Source organism: Saimiri boliviensis, chromosome 19, assembly GCF_048565385.1.
Source record: "Saimiri boliviensis isolate mSaiBol1 chromosome 19, mSaiBol1.pri, whole genome shotgun sequence".
Taxonomy (NCBI): domain Eukaryota; kingdom Metazoa; phylum Chordata; class Mammalia; order Primates; family Cebidae; genus Saimiri; species Saimiri boliviensis.
The window spans coordinates 17,512,106-17,533,869 of NC_133467.1; the positions used below are offsets into that span (position 1 = coordinate 17,512,106).

Consider the following 21,764-nt stretch of genomic DNA (forward strand, 5'->3'; position numbering starts at 1 on the left):
GTAGTTTAGCTAAACCTTAACAACAGACTGGAGAGTGAAACTGAAAGTCCGGAAAGGCCAGGGGATGGGAGAGCCTGCGGAGGTGTTCTCTGGCCGTCTCCTTCCACTGCAATGCAGTCCTCACGCTGCCTTCAGCACTGAGGCGCACTCCACCTCCACTCAGAGTTCTCTGAGGCTCAGACATCCTAGGAAGAGCAGGCGATGCCTAGCAGGATCTCACCTGCCTGCTTCTCTTGACCTCATTCTCTCACCACCATCTTCCTCTCCCTCAGTACCACACATACCCTGGTTTCAGCCAGATGAAACATTTACTATTTACCCCTAGAGTGCTCCTCTTGATCACAGTTTAAGACCCAGAGGAAAAGCTTTTTGGTCAGTTTTCATTGATCCTTCCCCCAAGTCCACTGGACTCCTAAGCAGAAGACTTAGTTGCCTCCTCTTAGGTGTTCGCGTAACACCTCTACTATGTTCAAACCTTTTCCCATGTGAGATCATCACAGATAACAGCTTTCATGGCCAAAGCGTAAGTCCTTAAACAGAGGAACTATTATTTTTCACTTCCACATCCCAGCACTCAGCATACCTCATGGCACAAAGCAAGCCTCAGAAAATGTTTGTTGAATGAGTGACTAACTGAATTAATAGGATTGTGTTATTCTCCATTCCTCACCCAAATCACACTTAGAGTACTTATTTTCTTAAACCTTCTGCTTTGACACAAATCCATCCCATAATAAAGCACAATTAACCTGTGAGGAAAAAGCAGAGACCTTAGGATAATGTTTGAATGAAATATGGCTATCTCTGGAGTCCTCTTTTGGTCACCCGATGGGAACAGACTTGCAAGAATGTTGTTAAACATTCTAATCATAAAGTAACCAAGCTCTTAGGCTTTCTGACGTCCCCACTCTCCTCTACTCTAAGAAGAAACAACTAGTTTACAATACGATTTTCTCTATTTAGCTCCTGCATAGCCTTTCAAGTTCTCCTTTTCATTCACCCATTTCACAAATATTTATTAGGCACTAATCAAATACTAGACGCTGTTTTAGGATCTAGGGATATAATAATAAAACGACAATAATCTCTCAATGAACTTTTTATTCTAATGGCAGAAGAAGCTAATAGATAAGTAAAATATGTAGTACTCCTGGTAGGTCCTAAGGAGTAAAAATGAAGGAGGGAAGGAAGACAGAAAGTGTCAGGGGAATTAAAGTGTTAGATATTAACAGAATAATCAAAGAGGTCCTTCCTGACACTTGAGTAAAAATATGTAAAATGGAAAGGATCAAGCCATGCAGATATTATCCTGGAGAAGAACATCCTGGGCTGAAGGAATCACAAGGGCAAAGGTTCTGAGGTGGGAGTGTGGCTGGAATGCTCAGGAAACAGCCAAGAAGCCACCATGGCAAGATCAGGGTGAGCCAAGGAAAGCATGTGGGTGATGGAGTGGGAAAGGAAAAGGTGGCTGCAGGAAGAAAGGAAGCCACAGAGCTGAGAATCCAGGTTTCAGAAGGGTCAGATGTGCAGATGTCGACATCCATGCAAGTTTTGACAGGAGGGCTGGCTAATGTGGCCATGCCCCAGGATCCAAAGTGTTTCAGAAGTAAGGGAAGGGATGCCGTAAGAGTCAGACGATGACAGCAGCATTGACAGAGGTGAGTGATTCATTCTGTGGATACTGGATTCAAATGTGAGCGATTTTACAGCAGAGGGAGAAAAAGGGGTTTGCAAATGGCAATGAGGAGAGAGGATGATGTCTACCCCTCTTGGAGGTCCAGGGTTAGGAGGGGCATGTGAGAGAAAGCAGCAAGGAGTGAGCCTTGTGGGGGAGGCAGAGTCCTCAGTGCAGAGCCAGGTGTCAGACAGAAAAGGAAGCAAATGGAAAGAAAGCCTGGAGAAGAGGCTGTGGATGTTGTGGATTTTTCTGATGGCTGACTTTGAATAGCAGATGGCCCAGGAAAAGGATTTCAGGTTTAGAAATGGTGGGAGAGGGAGAAAGGAAAAGCAATTCTCTTCTTATTCAGTTCCTTTAGGGACTCCCCTGGTTGCAGTTTTATTTTCATCTTTTCTAATCCATTCCTCCTAACCTGCTCCGTCTTATTTTTCATTACTAGTAATTTTCCTTTCTGTGCCTTATGTCTCTGAGCCTTCTTTCCATCTTATCTTTCAAACTTTCCTTTAGATGTGGGCCATCTTTTTTCTGAAGCTTCCCTCTTTTTTTGTTGTTCCAATGTTTAATCCTTCTTTCTAAGAATAATCCATGTGGTTGTTTGCTTTGAGGATGCTTTGAAAGCCTCTGAAATTACTCCAAGGAATAATGCTCTGAGTGTTGCTTTGCAGACTCACATCTTTGGTGCATAGCAATGTCCCTTTCCTCACCTGGACTTTGACAGGTTCCATCCAGTGCTCCAGAGTGTCAGCAGTGATGTTCTCAGGCAGCGTCACGGGATCACTGGGGGGGATTACACACAGCGGGGAACACACTGCACCTGAAAGAATAGAAGATTTCAACAGACTTGAACTTCCCAGATCTCATTCTTTTTCTTTCAGGAATCAATACCTTTGAGTTTTTAAAGAACAACTGCTTTCATTATGGGTCACCATATTATGATGTTGTAGGCAGGACTGTTATTCATCTACTGTGTTTATGTAGGGGTACTTTCATACTAATTAGTGAAGAGACTCTGCCCCAACCTAACCACGTGCCCCAAGTGTTCTCTCTTCTGTCTTGTTCAGGATAATCCCTCCTCTGGAATGCCTGAATTTCTGCATGGTCTAGTAATTGAAAGGTTAACTCCTGGCCCAGCTGGCTTCCAAGACCCTCTCCAGGACTCTAGCTAGACAAAGTCTATCCTGATTGGCTCATGACTTTTAAGTATATTTAATATCATTCCTGTTTACATGGTCTCCTGGAAGCTTATAATTTTAACAACTACTACCAAAGAACTTGACATGGTGGTGGTGGTGGTGGTGGTGGTGGGTGGTGGGAAGTGGCCCAGAAATTATAAAATTACTCCAGAGACTATTCTATCTGTTGCTGCACTAAAGATAATTGCACTGGCAGCCAATAAACCTATTTGATTAAAGGAGGAAGCAGTGAAGAATCAGAAGCAGAGACTTTTGCCATGTGTTGATCTCTTGCAGAAAAATCTTGTTTTATTCCCTTGCACACAGGGTCCAAATGTCTCCTAAAATTATGTAAAGAGAAAACACCCTCTTTAGGTTCTCTACTTCCTCATCTATACATCTGATGATTTCCAAGTTTCTTTTTAGTTGTATCTATGTGTAAAAACTAAAATAATATTTTGATTTTAAAATAATCAAAAGAACCACATCCCTCTTAAGAATTCTAGATATGTGAGTATATGATATTTTAATGCAGAAATTAGAGGCTTGGAGAATGAGAATCTGTTTGCGAAAAAAGATGTGCCAACACTTTGGGAGGTGGAAGTGGGTGGATCACCTGAAGTCAAGATTTCAAGACCAGCCTGGCCAACATGGTGAAATTCCATTTCTACTAAAAACAAAACATCAGCCAGGTGTGGTGGTGGGCACCTGTAATCCCAGCTACTTGGGAGGCTGAGGCAGAAGAATTGCTTGAACCCAAGAAGTGGAGGTTGTAGTGAGCTGAGATTGTGCCACTGCATACCAGCCTGGGTGACAGAAGAAGAGTCTGTCTCAAAAAAAAAAAAAAAAATGTGCTACTCAACAGGCACATCTGAATTCCCTGATACTCTATGTCTGACCACAAGACATCACTGTGCAAAGAGCACCTTGAAAATGGTAATGGGCTTCCTAATTAATGCGAATTATACTCATTGGCATTGGCTAGAATATCTGATAAAATTACTCCTTGCTAATACAGTTCAGAATTTAGGAGTAATCTTACAAGGTTTCGCTACAACTACAACTCTTTTCAGCTACAACTCTTTCTTATGATGTTTAGGGCCAGCCAAGGCAAAGTTAACATCACTATAAATCATCTCTGGCCATAAAGACCTTTAGTTATAATTGCTTGAATAAGAAGTTGTCCACGGCTCTGGAGCCTAGTCCCCTGCAGAGAAATAATGGTTGAAGAATGATGCATGAAAGAGAAATCTCAATTCATCCCTTTCAGTAATTATCCACTCCAGTAACAACCACAGAGAATGGAGGAGACCAGCAGACACATGCTATGTGGCTACACAGTCCCACCTTTCATCCTGGAACTACAAACCATACCACAAATCCATCTGGTCTAGGCCCCGCAAAATTGCCATAAATCTCATTTTTACTGAAGCAGCTAAGAGTCAACTTGCATTTCTATCTACTCAGAACAGTGTATCTGATTCAAGATTCTGCTGGGTGGGCTGAGCGCTATGGCTCATGCCTGTAATTCCAACACATTGGGTGGCCAAGATGGGTGGATAACCTGAGGTCAGGAGTTCAAGACCAGTCTGGCCAACATGGTGAAACCCCATTTCTACTAAAAACACAAAAATTAGCTGGGTGTGGTGGTGGGCCCCTGTAATCCCAGCTATTTAGGAGGCTAAGAATTTCCTGAACCCGGGAAATGGAGGTGGCAGTGAGCTGAGAGTGTGCCACTGCATACCAGCCTGAGTGACAGAACAGGAGTCCATCTCAAAAAAAAAAAAAAATCAATTGGGCTTAATAAAAGGATAACATGGAAGCAGACTTTAAGATTCACTCCTATCCTTACCAATCCCGTATCCTTGTTCACATTTGTACTCCACGGAATTCAGCTCTGACGGAGGTGGTGGGCATTCTCCTTGCAGATTCTCACACAGCTTAAACTCCTGAGTCCACAGTCCCTCTTTAGTGCATAGGATAAGAAGCTACAATATCGAAGGTAAACATCTTCATTATTGTTTTGTTAAGTTTACTGAGAGTTGAAAAAAGTGGCGTGATTAAGTCATAGTGTTCTCTAGTTCCAGAACCGGGACCAAAAGACACTATTGGAACAACAGGTTGTTACTGGCCAAAAAAAAAAAAAAAAAAAAAAAGCCAAAAAAATTATTTGCTTTTTTCAGGCAGAGGAATGATGATGACAAGTTTTTTCCATTAATGAAATGTATTAACAATGTATTTTCATTTATATATAGGAATATAATGAGCTATCAATCAAAGCTCATGGATTCAGAGCTATTTTTGGAATTGTTTCCCAGATGGTGTCGTTTTGCACTGATTCATTTGTACTATCACACAAATGCTGCTTGTGGCAAATGTCAGATTTTTTCAAGATGAGTTTCACTGAGTGAAACCAATTCATGTTTCCTAAAGGTGTGCTTTTGCCTTTCTGCTTGAATGGAAACATCATAGTTGCTTTTGGTCTCACCAAAATTCCATTCCCTTTCTCCACATGTGTGCTGATTTGTGTAACCCTTGGTTCACAAATTATACTCTATCTAGAACACAGAGAGTAGCACTAACTCTCAAAATTCAAAAAATTAAGATTTTTGAAAAGTAGATAGCCCTTCCTTCATGTGGTCATCTCAATGGTTCCTTAACCAATCAGTGCAAACAGATGTGCTTGATTTCTCATGGGTCTCATTTTGGACCATATTCTTTTCACCTCTGTTCGGTGGTGCTTACCTTGGAGTACCGGAAACTAAGAGAACAGGTCCAAAAGGAGCAGTCAAGGACATTGATCTTTGCCTGGGAAGTCTGCCTGACTTTCTATCTCATGTATGTGTGTGGTGCTTGAAAAGATTCTAAAATAAAATTGCCTTTAGTCACACAACCAAGATAAGACTGTGTTTTTCATTTGAGACCCTTTGTGGCAGAATCCTAGGGAAAAGAATAGTCAAAGAGCACTTCCAGCTTTGCTGAGGAATTTGTGTTTCTGTTCAGGACTCTGTTCTGGAAAAAAAATAATACTAGGTTTTCTAGCCAACTTTAATCAGTGGCCATCCATGAGAGGAGATCATATTGCTAAATCAGGATCCCCACATTCTTTTTGGAATCCACCTGGTACCCTACCCACTGGATTCTTCTTCTTGTCTCAGAAGAAGTTCTGAACTCAGGAGAGAATATTCCAAAAATGTGGTCTTTTCTGAATTTTCTATTGCATAATACCAACACTCCTGATCACAATCCCAAGTCCCTGGCTGTTGGAATTCCGTAGAAATTTTATTTCTTCTCAAATTTCTTGGACTGGCCATCAAGATTAGAGCACAGCCTGATCCAAAATAAGTTCAAGTAGTCTTCCTTACCTTTTCACTTTCCTTGTTACAGTTGAGCACACACTGGCTGTCCAGGTTGAAGCCATTGGTACATTCATACATGCCTTCAAACACAGGAGTAGGTGGCTCACACACCACAGGAATGCAGCTGCCTTGCTCCCAGATACCACCTTCCAGGCATTGTATCTTCAGGAACTTGCTGATAAAATATAAAACGAAATGGCTCATCAGAATCTCTCAAGAAGTCATGAAAGAAGGCTTGATTCTCAGCAACATGGGATAAGAATTAGCAAATAGGCAGGGACAGATGGTTCCTGTGAGCCAAATGTCCCACTGTTCCAGGCTAATTTCTAAGTCATGGAACTAACAATAGTAATGTTCATTTATTACTCGAAGTAGTGGTAGATGTTGTATAAAAATATTTGACCTATTACTCTTAAGAGAGTTTGATAAATAGTGCAGCATCTAAATTGCAGTTTGGTTTTCTCTGAGACTTTCATCTTGGAAAATATTCACATCTAAATACAATGAAATGTCAGGTAGGATGGGGTACAGAAAAGGTTATCACACATTCAGAAGACTGATCAGAAGTGATTTGAGGATCATCAGTGTTGATATGGCAATATAACTGATGAAGTTGCTACTGTTTATTGGTTCTTCAGAGAGAGGAGAAAGTGCAGCAATATGAGTCTTCTTTTAAAATAGAGACTCTGAACCTAACTTTCAGAAGGATAATAACTTCTGAGATGACTGCTTCATTTGTTTACAAGTTAAAGGTATGAAAGAGTTCATAGCTTTCACCAGTTTCTCAAAGTAGTCATGACTCAATACCGGCCTGGAAGAATTGATCCTCCTTCTCAAGCACAGACATGGTCTCCAACCAGAGAGACAGCATTTCACGTCAACTGGAGTCAATGGAATTAGGGTCCTTGCTACTGAAAATTCCATTCCATTCTCCTTTTCACTCACTGCAGTTTGAAAGTGCTTTCCATGTTGCTGTTTTAACATGTTCACTTCTAATGCAAAATACTCCTGGTTACAGATAAGTTTGTAATTCTAAAATATAAATAACCCTTTGACCACTGATTCTTTCAACCATGTGGTAACGTTACCATTTTCTAGTGTAATTATGCCCCTTTGAAGGTTAAATATGCCCACCAACTTGTGCTTGTTGTCTTCTGACTGCTGTGCAGTTCCTCTTGTGGGCTTCCATAGCACTCTAACCTTATGCTAGTGAAACATTTATCACACTGTTTTATAAATGCACACGTGACTGTCTTTCCCATCAGACTGGAAGCTTCCAGAAGCCAGAGGATATGTGGTTGTCTTGTTTTTAATTCATTCTCAGCAAACTGACACAAGAACAGAAAATCAAACACCATATGTTCTCACTCATAGGCGGGTGTTGAACAATGGTAACACATGGATACAGGGAGGGGAGCATCACACACTGAGGTCTGTGGGGGTGAAATAGGGGAGGGACAGTGGGAGGTGGGGAGTTGGGGAGGGATGGCATGGAGAGAAATGCCAGATATAGGTGATGGGGAGGAAAGCAGCAAACCACACTGCCATGTGTGTACCAGTGCAACAATCTTACATGCTCTTCACATGTACCCCAAAACCTAAAATGCAATTAAAAAGAAAAGGAAAAGAGAACTAAAATAATATCCGGTTTACATTCAGCATTAAATAAATATCTTCTGAATAGAATCATTGAATTGAAACTAACACCCTGTTAGGTACATTGCAAGGCACATTTGAGAAGTACCAAGTTGAATCATTATAATACTAATAAAATCATGTTTCTATTTCCATTTTATAGAAACATACTGAAGTATGTCAAGCAATTTGTCCAAGATGTTACGTCACAGAATTCATTTAACTTCAAATAATTTTAATAAAATATTTTAATAGTTTAACATATATGAATAATATATATTTAGAAATAAGTGGAATGTTTTATTATTAAATAATTATTTAGATTCATATCTTTATTCCTAAGACATTTTGCAATAGAAATCTAATTTTTGGCTGGGCATGGTGGCTCACTCCTGCAATCCCAGCACTTTGGGAGGCTGAGTTGGACAGATTACTTGAGGTCAGGAATTTGAAACCAGCCTGGGCAACATGGCAAAACTCTCATATCTACAAAAAATATAAAAATTTGCCAGATACGGTGGCACGCACCTGTAGTGCTAGCCACTGGGGAGGCTGAGGTGGGAGGATGGCTTGAGCCTGGGAAGTTGAGGCTGCAGTGAGCCAGGATCATGCCACTGTACTCTAGCCTGGGTGATAGAATGAGATCATGTCTCAAAAAAACAAATCTGATTTTTTTGAACTGGAATTTTTTAGCATCATAGTCTGTGTGGACATGTATCTTCTAGCTATTAAAATGAATACCATTTTTGAGCTATATTTCAAGTGTTTGAAATATGTATTTCAATAATGTACCTATGTATATTGTTTTATTTACATATATTTTTATTTATTTTTTTTTAAGAGATGGAGTTTCACCAGGTTGGCCAGGCTGATCTTGTACTCCTGACTTCAGGTGATCCACACGCCTCGGCCTCCCAAAGTGCTGGGATATCAAGCATGAGCCAACATGCCTGGCAGTGAATACAGCTGGGTAACCACCAGGCAGATCAAGATGCAGAGTACGTCCATCCCCTAAGAATTCCCCCTTGCATTCCTTCCCAGTTAAAATTCTCCCACCCTCACGGCATACAGTATTTTGCAACACCACACTCTTCTGACTTTCATCAGCATAGAGGAGTTTTGCCTGGTTTTGAACTTTATATAAATGAAATGTACTGCTTAGTAAATTGCTTCTTTCCCTCCAGAAAGATGACATTTAAAAATGCCTTTCCAAATCAATGAAGAGCTTGCAGCTCTTTTTTACTCTAACGAGGCTCCTTTTTGTCCCTCTCCTAGAATGGATATTTTACTCCTCCTTCACACTGCAGAGTTTTTATCCTCCCAGGGACTCTCTTCTTTCTACCACCTCCCACAGATGAAATCCTTCCCCTATCTCTGCTGAACTGACATCCCCCAGCAGGAGAGAACAGGCAATACCACTGACAGCAGGGGAGAGGCACGACTGTAAAAACCTTGCATGTCAGCATGGTTATAAAGGAAAACCCTTGCTTGGCCAGGAAGATCATATTTTGACTTCATGTGGTATTTTTCTCTGAATTGGTTGGAATACTTCAACCATGGAAATAGTCTTCCCTTTCCTTGCCCAGAGTTAAAGAGCCATTCGAGAATGCCAAGTTCATATATTTCCCTGCCAGTTTAATAACCTCTGGGGTGAGAGCAGACAGATCAAACTTGGATGGGGAAGAAGAATGTAGCCTTCCATTGTGGTACCCAGACAACGCGACAGGTCCTGTGCTACAAACCACCAGCAGCACAGGGAGGGCGATGGCTAGAAGGTGGAAAGAGAACAGCGCAGCTATACTCCCACGACCCCGATGGACAGGAGGCATGGCAGGCAGGAGCTGAGAGAGGGCGGCAGAGAGAGAGAGAGTACCGATTCCCTCGGAGGATCTGTTTTCTTTCTGCAGGGGTTCCTTTGCCCCTCTCAGCTTTAAGGATTCTCTTTCCTCACAGTTTCTTCTCCCTTCTGTAGAAGACAGCTTTGCCCTATCATCTCTCCATGGACCTCCCAGGGCTTCTGCATCTCTCTACATCAGACAACCAACAGTCTCGAAGCCCCACCCTCAGCCTTCTAGCAAAGCACTTGCTAGGTTAAGTTTCTTGGGGCCCAATTGTGAGGACTGTCTCATTCTGCCTTATGTTCATGTCGGGGATCCTAGCTATAGTGCAAGTCTTGAGATTTTATGGTATGGAACTTGGCACTTCAGTGCTATGAGCTGGTTCTGGCCATTTTGTTCCAAAAGAGACAGTGATTGTGCCAGGAATTTAGAATGTTCTGGATTCTTCCCAGTTCCAGGAAATTTGGTTTCCCCATAGGGCCCTTGAAGAAGACTGAAGTCTAAATCTTGCCAGCCATCCTGCTCATGTTTTTGTTACCTAGTTCTGTGGACTAAATGTTTGTGGACCTCACAAACTCATATGGTGAAATCCTAATGCCCAATGCGATGGTATTTTGTGGGTGGGGTGTTTGGACGGTAATTAAGTCACAAAGGTAGAGCCCTCCCAGTTCCCTCGTGAGAAGACATGTGAGAGCTTGCCCTCTCTGTGCTCTACCATGTGAGGACACAGCAAAAGACAATCATCTGCAAACCAGGAAGGTACCCTCCCCAGATAAGGGATCTGCCAACACCTTGGCCTTCTCAAGCTCCAGACCTATGAGAAATAAACGTGTATTGTTTAAGCTACCCATCTATGGTGTTCTGTTACTGACTGAGACACAGCAGTGGATGAACTGGTCGCCAGTGCCTCTGCATTTCTTCTGGTTTGGTGATGTTGAGGAGTGCCCTTTGACATCTTTAAAATCATGAATGAAAAAACTGGTTTATTCACAATGATCCTTTGTGTACAGCTTACACATCAGGAGTCAAACGACTCCTTGAAGACATGAAGTGAACAGATTGCATTTCAAAGAATGATGGCATTGGATACTAGACAGACAGACAGATCCTAACTAGGACAGAGATTCCAAGACATCTTTGATAGCCCATGCCATGTACCTTCCATGTAAAACATTATACTGGCTGTCTATCAGCTAAAACATCTCATTTGTAGGCAGGAAATCACATTAGTAACCATGAAGTGATTTACCCAAGGTCACACAGAAATTCATAGATTTCAAAGTTTTCAAATCATAATATAACATTCTGATCATGAGATCAATGATTTCCAAGTTACATATGTAGACCAATCCCATCAGAATTATATAGAAGCCACTTAAAAAATCTAGATTGCTAGGCTTACTGAATTAAACCTCCTGAGACTGGCCTGGGACTCTGTGTCTTTAAGCTTGCCAGAAGTTTTTATGTGCAGCCAGGTTGGCAAACTACTAAGATTCTTGCTACCTTCACATGCTGGTAAGGTGTAGAAACCAGAGAGCAAAGATCATCCACCTCAAGCCTTATGACTGTCACATTTGGTCTTTGCTAAGCATCTAGCCTTTTGGCTAGGGTTGTTAGTTGGGTGTTCCTGCTCTGTGATTTCTTTCTTACTCTGTAAATGGTATCGTAAGGAGTTGGGGTTAGGGGAAGGTTTGTATTTACCTTCCCTCTAACTTCTCCAGGCAAATCAGCACAATTTCCAAGTTAGAAGGTGCTTTTTCCAATTACCAGAACTTATGGTATCCACCTAGTGCTGAAAACCCAGCTGTGCTCTTTCTGCTTCTTATGTCATTGACAGAAATAAAGATCTTGTAATCAAATCTTGGCTGAAAGTTTGACTGATGTTGCTTGGGACACACATAGTCTACTCCATTCTTCTATCACCACTGTAGGGTTTTCAAGAGTAGCATTTATTTTCCATTGGAGAAAATAAAAGTATGATTGGCTGAGTCCTAGAGAATTATCATGTCTTTGCCAGTCAAGGGCATCTGTTGCCTCCAATGGGTACTCCCTCAAGATTAATAACAGTAACAGAAAACAATAACACATAGAGCACTTAAGTGCTAACTATTGTATAGAAAAAAAAAGAGAAAAATATACATTTATACTATTTTGTCCTCAAACCCACTGTGTGATAGGAACTATCATTGTCAGAGTTCTTGATTCTCGTGCTCCAAGTATTAGGCTCCTCAACCATCCCCAGCTTGGTGAACGATACCATCATCTGCCTGTTTCTCAAGACTGGAACTTAGAAGCCATCACTGATTCTACACTTCCTCTCAATCTCATCTTTTTGCTCACCCCATCTGCTTTCTTCTAACCTGTCAAGAAGTCCTGCTTTACCTCCCAGGTATTTCTGAAAATTGGCTCTATATGTCAGCATCTCCACAGCCACAAACATTAGCACAAGCAAGCAATGCTCACTTCCTAGCTGGACACCCCACTTCTCCTCTGGATCCCTTCCCATCCAGTCAGCAAACACCAGTAAGAGGGAACTTTCATAAAATAAATTTCCCTGTGTAGAACATTTTAGTTGCTTCTGTTTGGATGAAAAATGATACCTAAACTTCTTTCTTTAGCCTATGAGGTCCTGTGTGTGCTGGCCCCATTTTCTCCAACCTCATTCAATGCCATGTTCACCTTCCTTAGTGTGCTTCACCCACACTGAACTTAGAATCCCAAGCATAACCCACGACCTTTCCAGGCACAAGAGTTGCTGCCATTCTCTAAAGTCATGATGCTTTTCTTTTTTTCTCTTCTCCTGCTGTCTCCTTCTTTCTTCCTATCTAAGCATAATTCTCACCACCCCAGAGCATCCTTATTTTGCCCCTCTTTTTCTTTTTTAAGTCAAAGCATCTTTTTTCTTTCATAGGATGCATATCCTGAATTACTTTGTTTTTTTTTTTGTTTTGTTTTGTTTTACTTGCTTATCATCAGCTCTCACCATGGAATATGAGCTTGGTGAAGGCAATGTATTATTTGCTATGATATTCCCATTGCACAGCACAATGCTTGGTACATAATAGCCATCAATAAATACTAGTTCAATGAACATATAAATGTTTATTACATAGATGAGGTAAGATTTAGAAACATAAAATAACTTGCCGGGGGTTATCTAACTGGTTGATGGCAGAACAGGGATTTGCACTATTATAAGTCTCATGCCAATGCCTATATTATAATATGGAAGCACTCATGTTCCTACCAATGGAGCTACAGATAAATTACCTCTCCTCACTTACTGCATTTGTACTGAGGAGCCCCAAATCCCATCATTTAGAATATCCCTAAAAAGGACATGTAAGGGAAAGAGATAATTGCATGATTTCTATTATCTGAATTAGAAAACTAAAGCATTAATTGGTTGTGTTTTATCTGACACATGGTCAGTTTCTGAAGTAAAGTTAGAAAGTCTTTTCACTCGGAATACAGTTTACCCTCTTACTACACATAGTGTGGTACCTAGAGCAGCAATATTAGAATCACCAGGGAGCTTGTTAGAAATAAATCTCCGGATCTACTTCAGACGTACTCAATCATAATGTACATTTTAAAAAGACCCCCAAATAATTCCTATGAATATCAAAGACTGAGAAGTAGTCATCTAGATCATTTTAAAAGACATGGTTCTCTACTTAGCCCCAGAGAGAACCATCAGAGCACGTCCAAACCCCATGCCAGTTTTCCTCTAACAAATTGCAGGCCTGGTTTCCCAAGCCAATATCCTAAATAGGGAGCAAGTGAACTTCAGACATGGTAAGTCTACAGCCCATCAAAGCTATTATGCACTCTCTAATACCAGGTCTTCTGATGTCATGTACACGCCCTTTCTACACGATAAGAAATAGCATCAGCAGGACCATCTGATAAGATATAGTGGCTTTGGCCTTCCATTCTTCTCTGACTCAGAAGAAAAAAAAGTCTCTTACAAAGCTCTTCTCCCATGCAAAATAGAGCCTCTCTGAAAAAATGAGCCACCTGCTAACTCCTAAAAGTGTGTAGACTATTTTACTTCTATGTCCCACCCTTCACTTTTATCTTCAGACTTTCTTCTCCTAAATCTTGTGTGTCCAGAATGGCAGGTACAATAATGCCTGGTCCCTAGGTCTGAACACCTAAGCCCAGTGTCTCCATTTTCCATTGTGGATATCTTGATCATCTACATCTCCTTTCCTAGTCTCTCTCACTCTCTCACTTTAAATTCAACAGTCCCCACTTCATCTATTTTCATGAATTTCTTCCAATCCCCATGCAGCCAACAGGTTTTTCTACCGAATATGCCCAGGTTACACCCCAAACTCAAAACAACCTGAGGTTTCTCTATTTCACGTGATTTAAATACAAATGTATATAATAGCTGTTAGCATTTTTTTTTTTTTTTTTTACAAAATCCAAATATCAATTCTTATCAGCGCATGTTTGAGGAACTGGAAATTACACTAGAATTCAGGGGTAAACTGGACTTGAAACATGAAAACATTTAATAGGAACCTTTTTCTTTCACTATCTTTTACCATTCAATTACTTGTCCATTTATACATTCACTCAACAAATATTTATTGAGAACCTAGAATATATCTATTTATTATATTAGCTCTTGCAGTTGTAGAGACAAATATGAATATTATACTAGGGTTGGAATACTGACCTGAGAGAGCCATCAACACTGCCTGAAGACATAAAGAATATAAGCAAAGGAAGACTTTGAGTGGGTTCATCAGGTAGAGAAGCCGAGGAGGATATGCTGGGCAGAGGGAACAGTGCAGGTGAGAACCCAGAGATTTTCAAAAGTTAGCCAAAAGTGTAAATGGAGAAATGGAGGAAATATGCATATCCCCTCCACCTTTCCTTCCCTCCCTCTCTTTTCTACCTGTTGTGGGGAAGAGCCTGAGGGAAGTCCACTGAAACAAAATTCTGGCAGAAAAGAGCAACACACTGTATACACTCAACACTCAACTTCAGAGGACAGGTGATCTCCTTTGTAAGAACTCCTTTTCTCATGTTCACCAAGTTTCCAGCACAATAATTCCTCCAGGTATTGTTATATTGTTATATCTCTGTTCCTGATCAGTTTGACTCACAGACAGGTGTGACTGGAAGTGCTCACAGATAAATACATACACTCACACCCTCACGTGGGAATTAATCAACCACTTCAGGTCACTGTTGCTCCTTGAGAAAGCAACGTTACTTATCCAGAAGCCACAGCAACGATAAGACCCGGATCTGCTAATGTGTTATCAGAACCTCTAAAAAGCTGTGGTATACCTATGGACCTGGAATACACACAGGTGGATTCTTCATTGGCCATACTCCTGACATCATATGCCTTGATGTGGGCTGGAAGGAAATGGGCTGATTAGCATTTTCCTTGCCGGGACCGAAAAGTGAGAATCAGAAGTCACGGTGGCTTCAGCAGGCCTCTAGTGGCTGCACTGGGAGATTCCCATCAGGAAGAGAAGTGGAGGAGGATATGGCAGAGTGTGGCAGAATGGCTGGAAGCAGGTGCTTTGGAATCAGGGGATGAATGTTAGAGCTCTAGCCTTGGCACTTAATAAGTCTCTAACTTTAAAAAAAAATACCAAACCTCTGTTACCCTAAGCTTTCCTAGCCGGAAAATAGGAATAGTCATACATTCTTCACAGGGACAAGAGTAGATTATGTGAAATAGTGTATTTAAAGTATAGTACAATGAATGGCACATGACCACGATCAACAAGCAGCAGAAATTACTAGCTATCCCCCATGATCAGAGATCTGCCCAGCCACTTGCTTCTCTCTCTCTCTCTCTCTCTGTGTGTGTGTGTGTGCACGCGCGTGTGTGATGTGTATGGAATGTTAACATTCTGCTCATTTTCTCCACCCTACTTAATTCTTCATATTTCTGTCCCACCCAGAATCCCTCAGGAGACAGTTTATGAATCAGTTTGGCCTGGACTGACCCCATCACTAGAGAGCAAAAGCAAAACCACAACCAAAATAATCACTCAGTGGACTGAAGAAAGGGTGAGCCAGAGCCTGAGACACAGGAGGAATACAGTCCTACTGGTTTATATATAAAACAATTAAGCTCTTGCTCAGATTTTAAAAAATTTCCTCTGATTAATAGATAAATTCACAGTCACTATAAAACACAAAGTTTTACAGTATGATGTTCTCTAGTTTGGGATTGAAGGTAACAGGGAAATTTACAAATTCAACAAGGGCTGAGTTTGGAGTGAGAGCATGCATGCCAGTTACCAGGCCCCTTGAAGCCTGCAGCCAGGATCTGGCCTGCACTCAGGTGTGTATGTGAGTGGCCAAGGCTTGGGGCAGAGGTTCAATCACTGTGAAGCCAAAAGAGGCTATAACAAATTAGACTAAAGCTTACATTATCCTACAATGGCAAGAGATTTGAGGATTCCAAGAATAGATTTTGAACATATTTACTATAAACACTAATTATAAAGACAGACGAGGTCTTAATGGAAAGAAAACAAATGTCTATTTCTCACAGATGCATGAGTGTACATAGAGATTAAAGTGTGTTCTTTCCTTGAGCAATCATAGATAGAACATGTGTATACACGTGTATAGGTTTAGCTCGTATCACCTATGTATAGGCACAACATTATGACACAGAGCTTAACAATTAGGTAAATTACTTTTATAACTTTTTAAAAACTATGAATCCAGGATTCTTAATGAGTTTCAGCTTGCCTTAACTGCACATTTTCAGTTTATTAACCAAGTCTTTCTTTCCCTTCCTAGGATAGAAGAAAATCAGTTTGAATCTTCCAGAGTTTCAGGCTATGGTTCAAAAAAGATCAAGAGCCTAAAAATCTGGATAATGTCTCCAGGACATGGCCTTGCCCTTCTCCTTCCAGACTAGTCTGACTTTATTTGTTCATCCTAACTTTTAAATTATGTTCAGATCTAGCTGATTATTTTGTTTCTTTTTTCCCTCTTTCCCCTTTTTTCTTTTCATGATCTACTTGAAGCCACTGTCGTACTTGGTCACTTCTTGAGTTGTCAGCAGGATGACATGAAGCAGACAGAGAGTGTACTAATTAGGGGAGAATAGTATATATATTTTAATTTAATAAACTTTCTATTTTGGTGTGTGTTTTCTTTTACATGCAAGGAAAACGCACTTTTTCCACTGGTCATTGAAAACCTGTACCTCTGACCTTGAACGCCAATTCCAGTTTGCCTGGACTCTGTGCTGTTTTACTTGTTGCCATTGTTTGATTTGTTATGCTTTGCTTTGTTTTTAGCATAGGAATGAACCACAGATCGGAGACAAATAGCCACTGACAAAAATGTAGCTAAGTATATTCCTTGTTAAAAAAGAAATTTCTCTGCTGCACCAGCAGGATAGTCCAAATAGCAACAGTGTTTTTAAGAGGCATTAGCCTGGTAGAAATGATGAGGAGGAGGATGCTAATGATAATGATGATGATAATAAGAATAAACAGCAGCAGTGTTGACGAACTGAAGCTTAGTATGACCAAAAATTCAGCTCAGTTCTTTGCATCTATTACCTCATTTATTCCTTATAAAAACTGTAGGTACACCTGTTATTTCCATCCTGTGCACTAGAACACTGAGGTCCAGTGCAGATCAGTAACTCGCTCAAGGTCAAAAAGCTGATAAATAGCAGAGCTGAGATTCAAATTTAGATCTCAATAATGCCAGAACCTGTATAATTAACTGCTAAATGAGGAGATGAATCTTGGACTAAGAAAACACTTCTTAGCCATTTGATTAAATTACCTTCTTTAGAAATGTTAGGGATGTGTTTAATTCTAAAACTTAATTCTAGAAATTCTAAAAAAGTTTTCCCAATATTTTATCTTCAAGGGAGAACTAGATCCAGTCTTCCTGCATGTGAATTAATAACAATGGACCAAAACCCATCCAGAAGGAAAGAGCAAACCCTTGGCTCTTCATGCAGACCAAAAGTTCTCCAAGTATTACTCTAACAGTGCCCTAAGGATTGTCTGCTAAGACCATGCCTGTGTAGCATTTGTGTTTTAATATATCACTGCTTTTTTCTGATGGTGATAAATTTGTTATGTATCTACCACTTCTCACAATGTTTTACCAAAGTGTTGGCTCTTTTCGTTGGTTCTGTTGAGATAGAAAATAAAACAAACTTTTAGAGCTAGAAATCACTCAATTATTTCCCTTTATTTTACAAATGTGGAAAAAGGCTTAGAGAAATGAAGCGATTTACTCAAACCAAAAGCTTTACTTAGCCAATAGCACAATTCTTGGATTAAGAATGGTTTTCATCCTAATTTTACCATTTTTTGGCTGAATGATCATGGGCAGACTACTTAACCAAACTGAGTCTCAGTATCGTTATCTATAATAAAGGATAATAATAATATACTAAAATATTATAATTACTATATCAAATTATATACTATTATATAATATATTCTACTATGCTATTATTTTGTTTATGATAAAATGTATTACTGTTATGAGAAATTATGGGGTGTTGTGTACAAAATACTTAGCATATATAGCACACAGTGACAAATCATCACCATAGTCATCCTCATCAACCCAAAAGAACAGAGCCCAGGCTTTAAGCTTTTTTTTTCCTTTTCTTTTCTTTTCTTTTCTTTTTTATTTTTTGAGATGGAGTCTCTCACTGTTGCCCAGGCTGGAGTGCAATGGCATGAGCTTGGCTCACTGCAACCTCTGCCTCCCAGATTCAAGCAATTCTCCTGCCTCAGCCTCCAAGTAGCTAGGATTACAGGCACCAGCCACCAGCCACCATGCCCAGCAAATTGGCTTTAAGCTTTTTAACACTCTGCGGCACCAATTTTTCTAGGTGTGCAGAAATGGGTCAAATATACATGCCCAGCTCCAGCCCATCTCAAACTCTCGCCCAATTTAGATCAGACATGGCTCCACTGAAGGCACTCACCAACCAAACATTTGTTAAACAATAAATAGTCACAATATGAGGCCTATTTATTTCAGCCTTGACCTTCATTTGTGTTTATAGAACTTAAACAGATTTATGTACTTTGGAAAAGTTGATGCTGTGGGCAGCTCTCAGAAAGGATGGATGTTTACAATTACCCACAAGAAGATCTGAGACTACAGCATCTCACAGATGGCATCTTAATGAATGACCTATAGAAACAGAGATTGTCTAAGCTAAAGTTGGAAGGTTTGAATCATTTAGAAGTTTAATTAATTATGGGCTCTAATGATGTTAACCTAACCTTCACACATAAAGATAACACAAAATGAGAAAAAGGCAACCATGAAAGTGAAAGATAAGGGAGAACATAATATGGTCTTATTGATAAAATATAATTCAAACACACTTACTTTAGCTTCCCAGGAAATCAGGTTAATGAAACAGCAAAGAAGTGATTAATGATGATGTGTATGCGGAAGTAAATGGCATGGGAGAAAAAAGAAAGGGTCTTAAAGGAGAGTTTGTGTGTGTTATACAATGTGAGGAGTAAAGAACTCCTGAAACTACATGTTCTTTACAACCTCTTAGGAGTTACAATTCTGCTTATATTTTCTCTCTTACACTCAAAAATTTAAAAAAGTCTCAAGGAGACAGGTTAAAATCTACCATGCAAAAGTGCTGCTAAGAAAATTTTAAAAAGAGAAAAATATGATTCTGGATCTTTCAGGAAAGTCAAAATTTCATATCTGATGTTATTCTAACAGGAACAGAGGTTTGACTAGACCAGTGCTTCCTGACCTTAGCTGCACATTGTAGTGACTTGGGGTGTTTTGGAAAATACTGATGTCTGGGCCCCACCCCCAGAGATTCTGAGGTAATTGGTTTGGGGTGTGACCTGGACATTAGGATTTTTTTAAATCTCCCTAGGTGATTCTCATGAGCAGCCAAGTATTGAGAAGCATTGTTTTTTTTTTACTACACTGTACAGTAGCATAAAATTAGCATGTGACCATTTTCTCTGGATTGATTTCCCTTCTGCTTTTCTCAGTCCCTTCTCTTTGTGATTGTAAGTCCTAGAAAGAAGTTGAGGGCCCCATTTATACAATACTGGGCTTTTTCCACATGCAAGGAACAAGGCTGACATAGTTCACTGAGTAAACATGAGCCTCAAGTGGCAGTGATTTATGCCAGACTTGCAAACTTCTGATTACCAAGCCACCACCTGCTATGTAAACAGGTGTAAACTAAGATTTAATCGGCTTACACAATGTGGCAAATAATTTAATCTTTCCTCAGCATGGTGATTTTGAACATCAATGTTTAAGCACAAACTGATGCTGACACCGTGATGCAAGCATCCACTTTCTCAGTCAGAAAAGCTGTATCTAAAAATGGCCCTCAAACCCAGAACTCCACCCAGAGTTCTGGGTACAGGCCTCATTTTTTCCCAACATAAAGCTAAGACATGGCCAAGAAAACTGGTGATGATCTTGCTGTCTTTAATTCTTCCTGGTCCTGAGACATTTCTCCGGCCCCCTGGTCATTTACTCTTCATAGTACTTATTCTGCAGATATCTGAGGTGGCTGCTGATGTGTAATAAGGGAGGCAAGAGAAGAGAGAAGAAAAGCAAGAAAACAGCAGCTTTCAGGCTAATTGTAATAACATCTTTACTTGAGTATTACCTGGATACTCATTGCCTGTCAATGCATGTCTCTATGCAAATTGTCTCTAGGTGCTATGAAAATCACATGCAAATGTGCTCTTGGTTGTCAAAAACTGTTTACTATACCTGCTAGAGACCACTGAACTAGAAAGTGTAGCCTCTTGTGAATTTTTCATCAGTATTGTTTATGTTCTAATCAGTCTGACCCTTCCCTCTGGTGGAAAGGGCAGGGTATAGGCTCACTCTTCCCCTTCCACATATGAGCCTGGGCCTTTTCTAGAGTGGAAGGCCCTGGGAGAGGCCATTGCTCTATTGGCCAAATGTTAACACGGGTGGGAGATCAACTAGAGAAAGGGTAAGTGTGAGCCAGATAGTCAGTTTCCTAGTTTATTTTCTGTCCCCTTAGACCATCCTAGCTTACAATCAAAGGCTGTTTGCCCAGGCATCACTGGCCATACCATGGCTGGGATTTTGTTAGTTCAAAAACAAAATCTTTAAAGAATATGCATCGACAGGCTTTGAACTAAGTGCTAGGTAAGAAACAAATTTGGTTTTCTCCTGTACGTACATAATTTATGGTAGAGAAAGAATAGCTACTATTTCCTAAATGCAAGGAATTCATTTTTCTGAAAGATTTTTGTTCACTCAGAAAAAAGTTTCTTTTTCTGAAATCATTTATTGAGTGATTGGCACAAGTCAGGCACTGGGCTGGATATTGAGTCAACCTTCAGTTGGATATTGAGTTGAAGGCTGAATTATCCTTCAACTCAACACTAATGCAAGCATTATCCTAAACTTAAAAGGATAAAAAGGAGACCTAGAGGGAAAGAAGAAACCAAGACCCAAAGAGTTAAATAACTTTCCTGAGGTAACTCAGCTGATAAATGGGGGATGAGGATTTGAACCCCAAGATAACTCTCTTGGAAGCCCTTCCTCTTAAATTACATTATAAAGCTTTTGTTCTTTCAGATCCCCATGACACTGGGGAAGAAAGTGTTTCTGGCCATGGGTCTAGGAGTGCACATATATAAAAATCAGAAAGGAGAAAGCAGGAAGATATAATAACAATATTAATAGTAAAACGAGTTGTTTCATATTTTAAAAACAAATTTACTAAATTTTATGTTTTATTCATGTAATTAATTTACTTCCTATATCAGCCCTAACTGGTGGGTATGATTATCATCATCCCCTTTTTACAGAAAAGAACACTGAGGCAGAGAAAGGAATCTTCCCAATATCCACAGCTCCTAAGTGTCTGCACTGGGTACCCAGCCAGGCCTGCAATTGCAAACTGGGCTGACAAGGATATGCCAGCACAGAGTTGGAGTCAGGTGACATGGATAACATTTGGGACACTGCTAACTCTTACTTTCAAGGAAAGCAATCATTAGGGCAGAAACTATTAAAAAGTACTCAAGTGAGACTGTGGGATCTTCTATGAGAGAGA

At 40.2% G+C, this 21,764-nt stretch overlaps 1 protein-coding gene across 2 annotated transcripts in view; it reads right to left on the reverse strand.

The window, feature by feature from the left end:
- Nucleotides 1-21,764, reverse strand: part of PAPPA2 (pappalysin 2) — a 578,240-nt gene that overhangs the window by 50,983 nt on the left and 505,493 nt on the right. For both annotated transcript variants that reach the window (XM_074389559.1, XM_074389560.1), the window contains 3 exons: nucleotides 6,216-6,384; nucleotides 4,703-4,838; nucleotides 2,383-2,492 (listed from right to left, as the gene is read on the reverse strand). In XM_074389559.1, the coding sequence (XP_074245660.1) occupies nucleotides 2,383-2,492; nucleotides 4,703-4,838; nucleotides 6,216-6,384 (415 nt within the window). The remainder of the gene's footprint in view (nucleotides 1-2,382; nucleotides 2,493-4,702; nucleotides 4,839-6,215; nucleotides 6,385-21,764) is intronic.